This window comes from Tamandua tetradactyla, chromosome 2 (assembly GCF_023851605.1).
Source record: "Tamandua tetradactyla isolate mTamTet1 chromosome 2, mTamTet1.pri, whole genome shotgun sequence".
In the NCBI taxonomy this organism is placed as follows: domain Eukaryota; kingdom Metazoa; phylum Chordata; class Mammalia; order Pilosa; family Myrmecophagidae; genus Tamandua; species Tamandua tetradactyla.
Window position 1 is genome coordinate 110,401,613 of NC_135328.1, and position 13,210 is coordinate 110,414,822.

A 13,210-nucleotide genomic window follows, 5' to 3' on the forward strand; every position below is an offset into this window, starting at 1 on the left:
GATTCACAGTTGTAAGCAGAAATAGAGAAGTAAAATTTTGAACTACAGCTATAGTTCAGATATTGTCTTGGCCCATGGCCGTTGCCATCAAAGAAAAGGAAGGAGCTGAATCATGACTGTCATTGTTATTTTAGCAAAAGTTTCTTTAGGAGCATCTGATGTCAGAGTTATGGCTCACTGGAGTTTCTTTTTTTTTTTCTTTACAGTAAATGTGTTTGATTTTAGTGCTGAGCCATAAAAATATCTCCATTGTCTCAGGTCTCTTATCCCATCATAGCAATTGGAATCCAGTTTAAGAAGCAAGAGCTGTGTATGATCTTCATGGTAGAAAGTCCCTAACTGTCCTAACTGTATTTTCTCTTTTCTCTATCTCATGGAAGTGTTCTTTAAATAAAGTAGATACTATTTCAGAAAAATGGAGAAAGGGCACAAAGTAAGAGCTTAAAACTTTTGTTGAATGAATGAACACAAGTGAAATGAGTGATATGTGTATTGGATGTGTGTACATGTGATCCTTTAGCCTTTGGTTTCTTGGAAATTTGGAGCAACCATTGTTGAATGTTGAGAAAGTAAAAGGTGGAAAGTCCCATAAAAATTTCTGTTCATAATCCTCTCATGTTAAGTGTTATATAAATTCCTGAGTCCTAGATGTTTGTCTTTTTCGGTTTTCTATGTACTGCCATTTTTAAATGTGCTGAGAACCATAAATAATATCTTAAATCTTTAAGTATGAACTCTGTGCTTGGTGCATAAGAAGTGTTCAAACACCACAGTCAAGCCAGCTTCAGGGAAAAATTACTGGCTATGAGATTGACTATACTTCTGTATTCTTTCTAGTATTCTCACAATTCATTAGGACTTTTGCTTTCTTCAGAGAAGGAGAAATGAATTATTTTGCTTTGACAAGCACTTTATTAAAGAGTGAAAGGATGAACAGAGATACCTGTAAAGACTTTGGGATTGTTTCTTAAACTGTTGTTTTGAAAGTGAAACTCCTACAGTTAAAAATAAAATTAGCAATATATAGTTCAGTATTCAGAATTCATTAAAAAATTAGCATGCAGTTATCTCTCATTTGGCATATTTCATTGGTCATAGACACAAAATAACACATTTTTATTAGGAAAACCAGGTAGGATGTACCACATTGTAGATAATAATTTATAGCAGTTTCTCCACCCCCAACCCTTCCTTTCCCTTAGCTCTCAGTTGGGGGATTAATTTTAGTCACTGTATATTTGAAGGTTTTGGAAATGGTCCACATTCCCTCAAATAGCATTCTCGGTGAATTCCATGTTTAACTGATGGCTTAGCTTTTTTGTATTTATTAAATAAAATGATAGCTGAGCTTCATATTCACTTCAAATAAGCTAAGAGCATTGGCTACATTTTTTTAACTAGGATCAACCAAAACAGGACTCTTCAGCCCTGCTTTACCTAAACACAGGTTCTTCTGTTCCTTTTGGTTCTTCATTCACTAAACCTAATTGAAGGAAGTCCACAAGAGACCTGTCTTACACCATAGTTAAATTGTTAGATACTATAGTATATTTAGTTGGGAATAATATTTCCATTTTGGGGTTCCTATACAAGAGTGCACTTGTATATGCCCATATGTAAGTAGTTCCTCCATGCAGAGACTTCTGTGTTACTTAATTTTTCCAATTAAAAAAAAAATTACTGGCATCAGTTCTTGTTCATTCTCTTTTGATCTGGATTATGGATATAGGGATTTTCCAATACTATTCATCCTAGTTTTTCAGCAGAAAAATATCTCAAACTTGTACATTTTAGCTTTTTCTTTTATGTTTGAAACAGATACCTAACATCCTTGTACTTTACTGCTAGCAGCCCTTCATGGCAGGAATTAAAATATTTACACTTTTCACATTTCCAGAAGACATGTGAACAATGAATTCCATATGTCTTTTCAGTGTCTACTCTAACAAATATAAGGAGAAAAGTTTAAAGTAAGTACATCTAGAAAATAGTTAAAAACCAAATTATATAGTTGACAGAGTAAGGGGTACAAAGAAAGGTAGGCTGGATGGATTGTATTGTTTTGCTTGTTAGTATTAGTGGAAGATGTTTGGTCAAAGTGCACCACTCACTTTAAAGTAAAATTTCAACTGCTTCTACCGGTTGTTAGGGGAGTATAGAAATCATACTTGCAACTGGAAGCCCTGCTACTTCTCAGCATTATTGATTGACATGCACCCTAGACATTTAGTCATCCACCACCCTGAACTTTTATTTGGAAACATGGAGACCCCTAAATCCTGTTTTGCATGTAATTGAAGGTGGAGGACATGTTAGGAAAGCTATTCTTGACTGACTAGAAAACAAATAATTGTATTCTGTTTCTGATCTTCATTATAGCACCAGCAACAAGTGGTGCAGGCTGTGGAACGGGCCAAGCAGGTGACCATGGCAGAACTGAACGCCATCATTGGGGTACGTGGCCTTTCCATTTTAGCTTTGATCTTAGTGTTTGTCATCAGGTTTGTCACTCTCGTTCTTAAATTTTGTTCCTTCAAAGAGGCAAAATTATCAACCTCAAAATGAAATTAAACATTTTGCCTTAAATCTCATGTGAAATTTGATGGCTACCTCACAAACTTTGGATCACTTTCTCAATAGTTTTAAGCTGATAGGTGTCAAAAAACTCTCCCCTAAGGAGAATGGATATTTCCTTTTCATAATATTTCTTTTCCTTTGCAGTCAGCTTCTGCTGCTAGCTTATGCCAGTAGAAAGGTATATTGCCCTGATGTTAAAATGATCTGACTGCTTTTATCTTTTCTCTAACGATTATATAGAGTATCTTAAAATCATTTTTAGTGAAATAAAATGTCTGTTTTCACATCTCCTTTGCTACTCTTTGCCCTATGTGATGAGTGGTTCTTGTGGCTAGTGTTCATTTGTAGTAGAATAATAGATGAACTACGCTTTTTTTGAAAAAATCAGTGACCCAATTACATAATCGTTCCTGTCAATTGTAGCATCAATGTTGCATGGAAATCCTTCTGGAATTCATGGGTCTGGGCAATCACTCCCTCTTCATTTACAATTTTATACGAGTAACGAAGTGTTAAAACTTAGGAATGATAAAGGTGAGAAGTCTTAGCTGTAAAGTCTATTTATGCAGCTGGTACAAGCAGTTCCTTAGTTTATTCTAATGAAGACACTACAACTGTACTTTCCTCTCTGCCCGCTCCCAAATACTTTCTTTGTGTATAGATTATACGCAAAAGTCTTTTCTCTTTTTCCTCCCTCAGTGTATCAAACACACTTTGAAATGCTAATTATTCCATTTACTTTCATTAAAATTCAAATTGCTGAGTGAAGATGCGCATAAGGGTTGCCTGATAATCAATCTGAAGTGAAGATATTGCTTCAATTATGTCTCTGTCTTTTAACAAGGAAATCAAAACTCTGGGATCACTGCTGAAGGTGGAGCAATAGTCTGATTGTAGCTTGTTTTTTACTGGGCTATTTTGAGCTCTATTTTGTGTTCCTCTGACCACAAGAAAATACTGGTAGTAAATTAGAAGTCATAAATGGAAAAGAGTAACCTTTATTTCCTCCAAAGTGCCCCTTAGAGAGGAGAGGCTGAATCAGAGCAAGTCTTGTAGAATCATGAGTAACGTTTGTTGTATATTTTTTTATGCTCCAGTGAGAGGAATGAAAGATGAGTACATTGTACAATTAGGTTTTATTTTTAATTTTTTCTGACAATAGTATGTATTAAAATGAAAAAAGAAAGATTTCATTTGAAAGTTAGGTATATATGTATATAGCTGTCATGTTTGTTTGGTGTGTGTGTGTGTGTGTGTGTGTGTGTGTGTGTGTAATATTTGTGTTGGTGGTGATGTATTTTTGTTGCCTAATCTCCCATGGGTCAGAAAGGATAGAACATATATTTCTCATTTCTCACCCACTTCAGCGTCTCTGCTGTTTATGGAGGGAATGTGTGGAGTGATGACTGATGGGAGAGTCTGTTAGATCATTTCTGACTTGGTGTTTACTGTTTCTCTGAATTGCTAAAATACAATAGCCATCCCACCTTAGGTCTGATTGGCACCCTTTTCAAGGAAAAAAGAATGCTTTTTTGTTTCTTTTTCAAGTCCTATTACTTACTGTCTGTACAGTAGAGAGATTAATCTAAATCAAAAACACATTGTTTCATGTTGGATGTTGCTTAAATGTGGAGAAGATATAAAATAAGAAAAAATTCCTAAAGCCTTATCACATCAAGTATATTTTTAATACTGTCTTATATCCATTTCATTTTTACATACTTTGTTTTGAATGGGCTGGTGGAAGATTGCCTTTTGCAGGGAACAATGATTTAGTATACTGCATCTGAATTACTGAGAGAAATAATATATATATGAATTTAATTTTTAAAATAAAACTAATTTTGTGACCTAAAAGTTATTTGAAGAACTAACTCAGTAGAGCTGTGTTATCAGAACAGCATGTGTTACAGTTCATGAATCTGGTGGGATTTCCAAGTTATTTGTATCTGAGCAGAAAATGGAAATTACTTGAACGAAATTCTGAAAAACAGATTGCAGAAACAGAAAAACAAACCCAGCAGTTTTAGGGAACCATAAACCAAGTGATAAGCAAAGAAGAGTCCAATCACAGATTCTCTTGATGAATCTCTGCTGCTGTTCTTTGTCTTTTGCAGCCCTTGTAGTACATGTGTCCAATAGCTTTCAAAGTTATAACATTGTATAATTTTAAATGCCCTCATTGTCTAGTGTGCCTTATGATTGCATCTTCCCTTGGATGTGGCTGTGTTGTAAGATATTTTGATCGGCTACCAAAAATTATGAGGAATCAATGTTATGTTTTTGTTACTTGATTTTTAGAATGTAGTCCACAATGATTTTTGCACTGAGGAAATGAAAATTTACCTCCTAAGAGACAAAGTCCCAACTAAGCCCAAGTAGACCTTCATTTATTTATCTCTACATATGTATCTATTTTATATGTATGCATACCATCCGGACAAGCACAAATGTTCTCAGATTTAATGAAATCTGATGAAGCACCTTTTTTTTAACTCTGCAGTATTATTCTACCTTCATTGGTAAATGAGCCAAGCCAGCGATCCATGCAGTTTAAATGCAAAATGCTGAACTGAGCCTAAAACCTGGAGAAGGCAGCTTGTTCTCTTGACAATAAACTGGTTGTGTTTAATGGAATGAAACACAGTTATAATGATTTCTTTCACAGGTCATGTTCAGTTTAAAATTGTTGATAGATTGAAATAAGTTAAATATCATTTATCTTTTATTTATAAGGGGAAAACCAGAAAAATTCCTGCATTGTGAGGTTCCTATGGTTAATATTTTGTATTTTGTTTTGAGTTGGTTGTTTTTCACATTTACTTAAAGCTTTTGAGTTCCCTCAATTGGGCTGTGGGAACATTACGTCTCTAGTTTGATCTTGTCATGTATCCCTACTAGTCCTTGTGTTTTAAAATTAGAATCTCGGCAAGATCACACTGTTGGAACAACACACAAATTGTAGTTTTAAATCAGTAATATGATCTAATTAGAAATGATGTTTTCATTTCCTATATTATTAAATTGAGTCATCTGACTATCTTAAAATGCTTTTAAAATCCGTTACACTATATAATCAGCACATGCTGTGTGAATGTGGTTTTGCTTAATAAAGGAACCTCATAAGAATTTCACCAAAGAAACTACCATTAAGAAAAAAGTTATGTTAGTATGAACATAGAAAAAGAAAACGTTTGCCTTGTAAAAATAGAAAATGTGGTTCCTTTGGATTGCTGTCCCACCCCCAAGCCTAACTCTTTGAGAATGATAGAAATGTATGTTGTTGTTGTTTTTATAAGCACACCCCCACCCCCCCTTCCCCAGAAAGCACCCTATGAACAGGTATGCCACGGCATTTTAGGAAAATGCAGTTTAGCACAAGAAATGCTGAACCTCAATTTTTAGCAGTGACATTTTAATGATAGGAAGTCTGCAAAATTATTTGCCATCAATTGTGAAGGCAATAACAAGCCTTGGTGGTTTTTCACACTCTCTGTGTTAAGTGCTTTCAGAATGACAGCATAAACTGTGTTAGAGAACTCCAAGGAAGTAAAACTGATTAAAATGTTCATGCTTGAATGGTGCTGATGGAATAGTTCATTTGGACTTTCTCTACCTCCTGCAGCTCAAGCTGAAATATTAAAATTCAGTGGATTTAAATCTCTTTCCTCTCAGCTCAGGGAAAAAAACATTACATTTTAATAGGTTTTAAACCCATAATTCATTGGTTTGGAGCAGCACTATTAAATCTATTTAAATATTACTTGTATTACTAAGGAAATGATTTAAATTACTTTGCCTTTACCATCTTATGTGTTTGAGTTAGTTTAAAAAAAGAAAGACAATACCTGCAGTTACCCCCCCCCCCACCTTTGGCATTTTGTTTTATTGTCCTTGTCATATGATTGGCCCTTAAATTACAAAATATATATATATATATATATATATATATATATATATATTCTAGATTGACATTCTGGCAGAGGATCTCACAATATGACAGTTTTAAAATGTATGTCCCTCCTTTTCCATTATAGACTTCAAAACTGCCATTTTAAGTTCCACAGACATTTGAATGCACCATTGTGATGATTACTCTTGTCATCTTCTCTTTTTGGCAACTCCTACCTCAGGTTTATTTGTACAAATAGCACAGGAGGACCCAGCCCCATGCATATGGCAGCCTATGGGTCACAGGGAACCATCTATCCTCACACTGACAGTCTTCTTTTTAAACAAATTAGCCATTAGGCAAAAAACTGAAAGATACAAATATATGCGTGTATAGGAAAATAAATGTCTGTATATGTGTGTTTCCTTTCATTTGTGTCACAAGTGTATGATATGTACATATGTGAACACGTAACCTCCAGTAACACAAAACTTAAAATGAAAAAAAGACTTCCTTTTTAAATAAAAGCAAAGATCTCTTAAACATCCAAGCCATATTTCTATCTTTTTTTTCATTTTTTGACGAAGGGCTTTCTAAAGGATGTCATTAATTTTCCAGTAGCCTTATTCTGTTATACTTTGGGGCACCAATATCCCCGCAGTGCTGAAGTCTTTCTTGGGCCCACCTCACACTCTTTGATCTGCCTTTTCACCAGTCATTGCAGTCATTGCCTCTACACTTTGTTTCTCATGGCTTGACAGCACCTCCCTTCAGCTACACTATGTAGCTTGTTCCCACCACCCCACTCCGACAGGATTTCCTCTGGGCCTTTGTGAGAATCCACCCTTCACTCCTGAGTGCCTTGTCTGGAAGGGTGGAGGGAGTGGCTGCCCCATGTATTAATTCTGGATCTACAGGGGAAGAGAGTCTGTGAAATGCTCCCCACTCCAGTTTCTCAGATGGGCAGTTTTGAGATCTTCTGTACACTATTCCTCCTAGGGTGGCAGCAATCTAGCACATCCTTGTTTTGACTTTCCCTCCTTCCCCCATTCATTCTCCACTGGCCCCCATTCCTATTCCAGGATCACTCTCAAAGTTAACCACACTTCATTCTTGTCCCAAACTCTGCTTTTCCAGGAAGAAATAGACACAAAGGATTTGCTTTCATAGGCCCCAGGTTCTTTGAGGGGGTTTTGCAGGTAGGCCATTGCACTCAAATGTTAGAGTCAAGGGCTTTTTTCTTTTTTTTTGGTTTAATTTGCTTTGTGTTGTGAGTTCTATTCATAACACCTTTTTTTTCCTTTTTAAAAAAAGCAACCCAGCCTCTATTTTCTTTAGACAAAGACTTTTCAGTGAACTATAGGTGAGTTTCCCTTTCTTTCTTAGCTTCTCCCAACTTGTTAGTAATGGTCTTTTCTAAATGTATGCTATATGGAACAAATTTTAAAATGAACTGTTTAAAATAGATTTGTGTATTATCAGAGATTATTGTTTCGGTCTTTACTGAACAGTTACTTTTTGCTTAAAGGGTTTATAAAATATGCTGGCCACTGGATGCATGTAGACAGCTTCCTGGAAATAGGAATTGAGGAAAAAAGGTTGGCTTTAAGATGTATTCTAGCTTTCTAAATTGACTCACCTGTTCTCACAAAGTATGCTGAAACTGTGGTTTCGCCTAAGTCAAAGCAGTTTTACATTGTAAATCTGTGCGTACCTCTTCATCTTTTGGCATGCCTGCCCCCACCTCTCCTACTTCCCTTTTTAAACTGGTTCATTTACTGTGGAGCAAGGGACTACATTATTGAGTGCTTTAGAAATAATCAAATCTTTTTGCTACAATTTGATGAGACTCTAAGAGACAGTAATTTCACTTCTCATAACAAAGACTCATGTATTGAAGTAACTTTTTCAACTCTGCCTTTGCTTTAGGCTTCCCAAAAACATTGGTTAAAGAACAAGATTTCTCATTTGTGCTTGTGATGTGCACTTAGTTAATTTCTACTACAAATATCTCAGAAAATTCTAGAAGCTAGTCAGTCAAAGATTTATTTTTTTTTAACTGGTGCTAACCTGAAGTGCTACTGTTTTCTTTGTCTGTTTGTAAAAGATCCCTCCTCTCACTCTTCCGCCCAATAAATGCATTTCCATAGCTCAGGATAAAGCTCACTGCAGGATGTTAGAAAAGTTGCAGAACATGTCTGTGTAGGTACATCTGACAGCCTCTTAAGGATTCTGTTAAGAGGAAAGTGGCATTTCCCAGTTCTTTGAATCTGCATTTCATTAGTACAGGGGTACAGCAAGTGGGTCCTGTGAACTGATGAGGGTGGAACTATCATCCAGGAAAACAGGTTTCCTTCAAGGTAACATGCAACTTTATAGGTCATCATCCTTCTTGATGGTATTGGTTTGTTTGTTTTTTTCACTTTGCCTCCTCTTTTCTAAGCCTTTTATGACTTTCTCCCAGTAGTGTTCCTACAGGCAGCATCACCGACACCAAGTTAGAGACCTTTTTCCGTGTTAGCCCCAGCCTGTGTTGTGTCCCTCAGAACTGGAAAGCAGGAAGTAAACATAGGCTTTAAGATGAGAGGCAGGCTAGGGGTGCATGGGTGGTTCAGTGGTAGAAAGCTCGCTTGCCTTCCATGCGGGAGACCTGGTTCAATTCCCGGTCCATGTATCCAGAAAAAAGAGAGAGGTAGGCTCACCCCCAAATAGACAGCTAAAAGATGTGAGTGAGGGCCCACGACTGCCCACTATATTAGTGAAGTTTCAAACCTCCCCAGGAAATCAGTTTGGGAATCCTTCTATCTAAAACTGCATACACCATCTCAGTGTCCTTAAGTGCCTTTCTGAAAAAGTTGTCCCTAAGGGCCTTTCTGAAAAGGTTTGAACCTTTTGGTGAACGTTAAGAACGATTTAATGATTACATCTAGTCATTCATTCATTTAGCCAATATTTGACTACCTTTACCAAATCCTATAAAGAGAAACATTTTATTTTCATTTTGAAGTCTTTTTTTTTTAAATGTATTCTCAAATGATTCTCAAATTACATTTAAATTATCTCATTAAGATTTTGGTAGTTGTAAGCTTTTTGGTTTTACATTGTACTACAGATAATCAACTTTTAATTAAAACTTATTTTAACTTCAATAAAACTTAGTTTTGCAGAATAAAGTAAAGAGAAACAGATTCCTAAGAAACATAAAAATAAGGCCACATACATTTGGACATTTGTATCTTTTATATTTGCAGATTAATAAGGAGTTTGGAAATTCATTATTTAATTCATTTTTGATATTTCCCATTTCTCTTTTTTTAGTCAGATTTATTGAGGTATAATTTACCTAAAGTGTAATTCACCTTTTTTAGTGTATAGGTCTATAAGTTTTGACAAACACACATAGTTGTTTGACTGCTTCCACAGTCAAGATATATATAATGGTTCTCTCACCCCCTAAACATCCCCTGTGCCCCAGTTCCTTTGCCTACGCCAGCCCTTGGCAACCACTGATAAAAAGTTTTTTCTCCCAAAGTGAGCCTTTTTGAGAATGTCATATAAATGGAATCATTTAGTATGTAGCCTGTCAGGTCTTGCTTCTTTCATGTAGTGTAACGTATTTGAGATTTGCCAGTATGGTTATGTGTATCTAGTTAGTTCTCTTTTAGTGTTGAATAATATTCCATTATGTGGATATACCAGTTTAACCATTCACACCTGGGAGGACATTTGGGTTGTTTCCAGTTTTTGGCAAATGTGAATAAAGCCACTATAAATATCCACGTACAAGTTTGTTTACCTTTCTAAGTAACTGCCAAACTGTTTTCCAACGTGACTGTGCTGTTTTACAGTCCCCTTAGTAAGATCTAAAAGACCCTTTATGTTGTTCTGTATCCTCACCAGCCCTTGGAATTACAGCTTTTTGTTGTTTGTTTTTTTCCTTAACCAAGGGTGTATTGTGGTAATCATTGTGGTTTTAGTTTGCATTTCTCTAACAACAGATGATGTTGAGCATCTTTTTAGCTGCTTATTTGCCATCCATATATCCTTGGTGAATTGTCTGCTGAAATCTTTTACTCATTTTTTTCCCCTTGGATTGAGCTATTTTTTTTTTTTTTTTTAAAGGAAAGACAGAGAGAAGGAAGGAAGGATAGAAGGAAGGAAGGAAGGAAGAAAGGGAAACATTTTTAAACATTTTCTTGTTTTATTGTATTCTGTTTCTCCGTTTTTGTTACATGGGCTGGGGCCGGGAATCGAACCGAGGTCCTCCGGCATAGCAGGCAAGCACTTTGCCCGCTGAGCCACTGCGGCCCGCCCAAGATTGAGCTATTTTTGTTTGTTTGTTGTAGGTGCATGGTCTGGGAATTGAACCCGGGTCTCCTGCATGGAAGGCGAGCATTCTACCACTGCACCCCCTGTGTACCCTTTAATTGAGTTTTGAGAGTTCTTTAATATTCTTGATTTAAGTCCTTTATATACCTTGAAAATATTTTCTCCAAATCTGTAGTTTATCTTTTCATTTGCTAAAATGCCTTTTGAAAAACAGTTTTTAATTTTAATGAAGTCTAATTTATGAATTTTGCTTTTGGTGTTGTCTGTAAGTAATTTTTGCTTAACCCAAAGACCACAAGATTTTCTCCTTTATTTTCTTTTAAGAGTTTTGTGTTTTGGTCTGTGATCCAGTTTGAGTTATTTTTATTTATATTGTGAGATACAGGTCAAGATTCTTCTAGCACCATTTGTTGAAAAAAATTATCCTTTTTCCTTTGAACTGCCTTTGCACTGTTATTGAAAATCAATTGACCATATGTGTGGGGGCATATTTCTGGGCTACTTTCTGTTCTTTTAACAACATATCTGTCCTTTTGCCAGTGTCACACTGTCTTGATTACTGTAGCTTTCGTTATTGATAACTCTCATTCCATTTTGTGTTTATTATTTCCTGTTCTTGATTGCCCTCTTTCCAGTACCCTTCAGAACCTCAGGTCCCTACTGTCAGTACTTTAGAGATTGGCTGATGGGCGAAGGGAAAGATTTCAAGCTCAGTATGTAAACTTTCTCTCATAATTAAAAATAGTGTCTACTCTGCCTCCCAACTGTTCCCTCAAGGGTGTCTGCATTTTCTATCTCCCCCTGATCCAAGACAGACCATTCTTCTTCACCTTGTCTCCTACAGCTACCTCCTACAGCTTCTTGTTTCTGCGTTTGTCTCTCTATACTTCATTCGGCACACAACAGCCAGAGTGATCTTTTTCTATAATATAGATCAGATCTTGTTCCTTACATGTAACCCTCCGATGGCTGCCTATTTCACTTAGAATGAAGTCTAAATTTCCAACTATGACTTACAACCGTGAGCGACCCTTCACCCACCTCTCTGACTTCATAGACCACTCACTTCATTTAACCCGCTTTCAGCCACATTGTTTGCTTTTTTCCTGTCCCTGTATCACCCTGAGCACGTGCTTGACTGAGGGATTGTGCACCAGACCTTTTTGCTCACTGGAGTGCCCTTCTTCCAGGTCTGGTGTGGTCTTTCTCAGCCTCCTCTTTAAAGTCTCACCTCATGTTATCTCCTGAGAAAGGACTTCCCTGGCTGGCAGCCCCTATTCATAGTAGCTCCTCTTCCCAATTCATTTTCTGTCCCATTAGACTTGTTTCATTTTCTTCATAGCACTTAGTTATTTGTATGTTTGTTACTTTCTTCACTAGCAGGAGAGTAGCTGTCCTTTGTGTATTTTTACTGCCACAGGGCCTAGGACAATCTCTAGTTCTAATTTTTGATAGTTATTTGTACAATAAATATTTAGTAAATGAATTTTTATGCAGTGATTTGTTTATAATATTTAATAAATATTTGTTCATCAAATATTTGTTAATAAACAAATACTATATTTTGGACCCTTCTTGTTTGAACTTTTTACCCCACACCATTGAGCGTGATTGAACAGAAGCATGGACCAGTAGAAAATACATAATCCTAAGTGTCACTGATAGTATGATCATAGGAATTTCACTTAAAACTTTCCTCATCTGTGAAATATACCCTGAAGTTGATAGCCACTAAAGTACTCTCTTAGTTCTCACATTGTACAACTTTATTTGATTATGATGGAATTTTAATTTTTAAAGTTAGGGTCTTTTTGTATCAGTTACTTTTCTAGATTTTTCCTATCTCTAGGTTTGTATTCTCCCTACAAGGGTGATTAAAAGAGCAAATTTTTATTTGCTGTTTTCTGTCAGTTGCTGTGCTAAACATTGCATGCATTATTTTGTTTAATCCTCGTTTCAGTTCCATATGGAAGGTACTATTTTGTCCCAACTTTACAAATAATGAAACCAAGTCTGTGAAAGAGTAAGTAGGTTTCTGAAGGCTACACAGGGAGGAAGTGGCAAACCTGGGATTCAAACAGACTGTCTGACTTCAGAGCTCATACATATAAGCACTAGACCATACTCATCCCTTTCTTGTTTTCTGGACTCTGTTTTTTCCTTTATACCAGGATCAGTATTCTCTTTGTATTGAGATCCACTAAAAAAAAGAATTGTCCAGTAGCTAGTATCCATAGGCATTGGACAGAAAGTGGGAATCGAGTGCTTTGATGTACACACTAATTGGTTGAGCTAAGTGTTTGAGTTGTATTAGTTCCTGAGATCAGTTGCATATTCTTAACTCATACTGCTTCTTCCTGACTGTTGTAACTTCCTACAATATGTAAGAATCAAAAGTTGTCATAAATATCA

General features: G+C 36.1%; 1 protein-coding gene across 8 annotated transcripts in view; it reads left to right on the plus strand.

Moving 5' to 3' along the window:
• The window catches only part of LOC143673677 (transducin-like enhancer protein 4), a 161,745-nt gene that overhangs the window by 53,723 nt on the left and 94,812 nt on the right, over positions 1-13,210 (plus strand). For 6 of the 8 annotated variants that reach the window (XR_013170508.1, XM_077148492.1, XM_077148488.1 and 3 more), the window contains exon 6: positions 2,380-2,454. The exons of the other annotated variants lie outside the window; for them this stretch is intronic. Coding sequence is in view for 5 of the 6 variants with exons in the window: in XM_077148492.1 (XP_077004607.1) it covers positions 2,380-2,454 (75 nt within the window). In the remaining variant the exon portion in view is untranslated. The remainder of the gene's footprint in view (positions 1-2,379; positions 2,455-13,210) is intronic. 8 annotated transcript variants of the gene reach the window in all.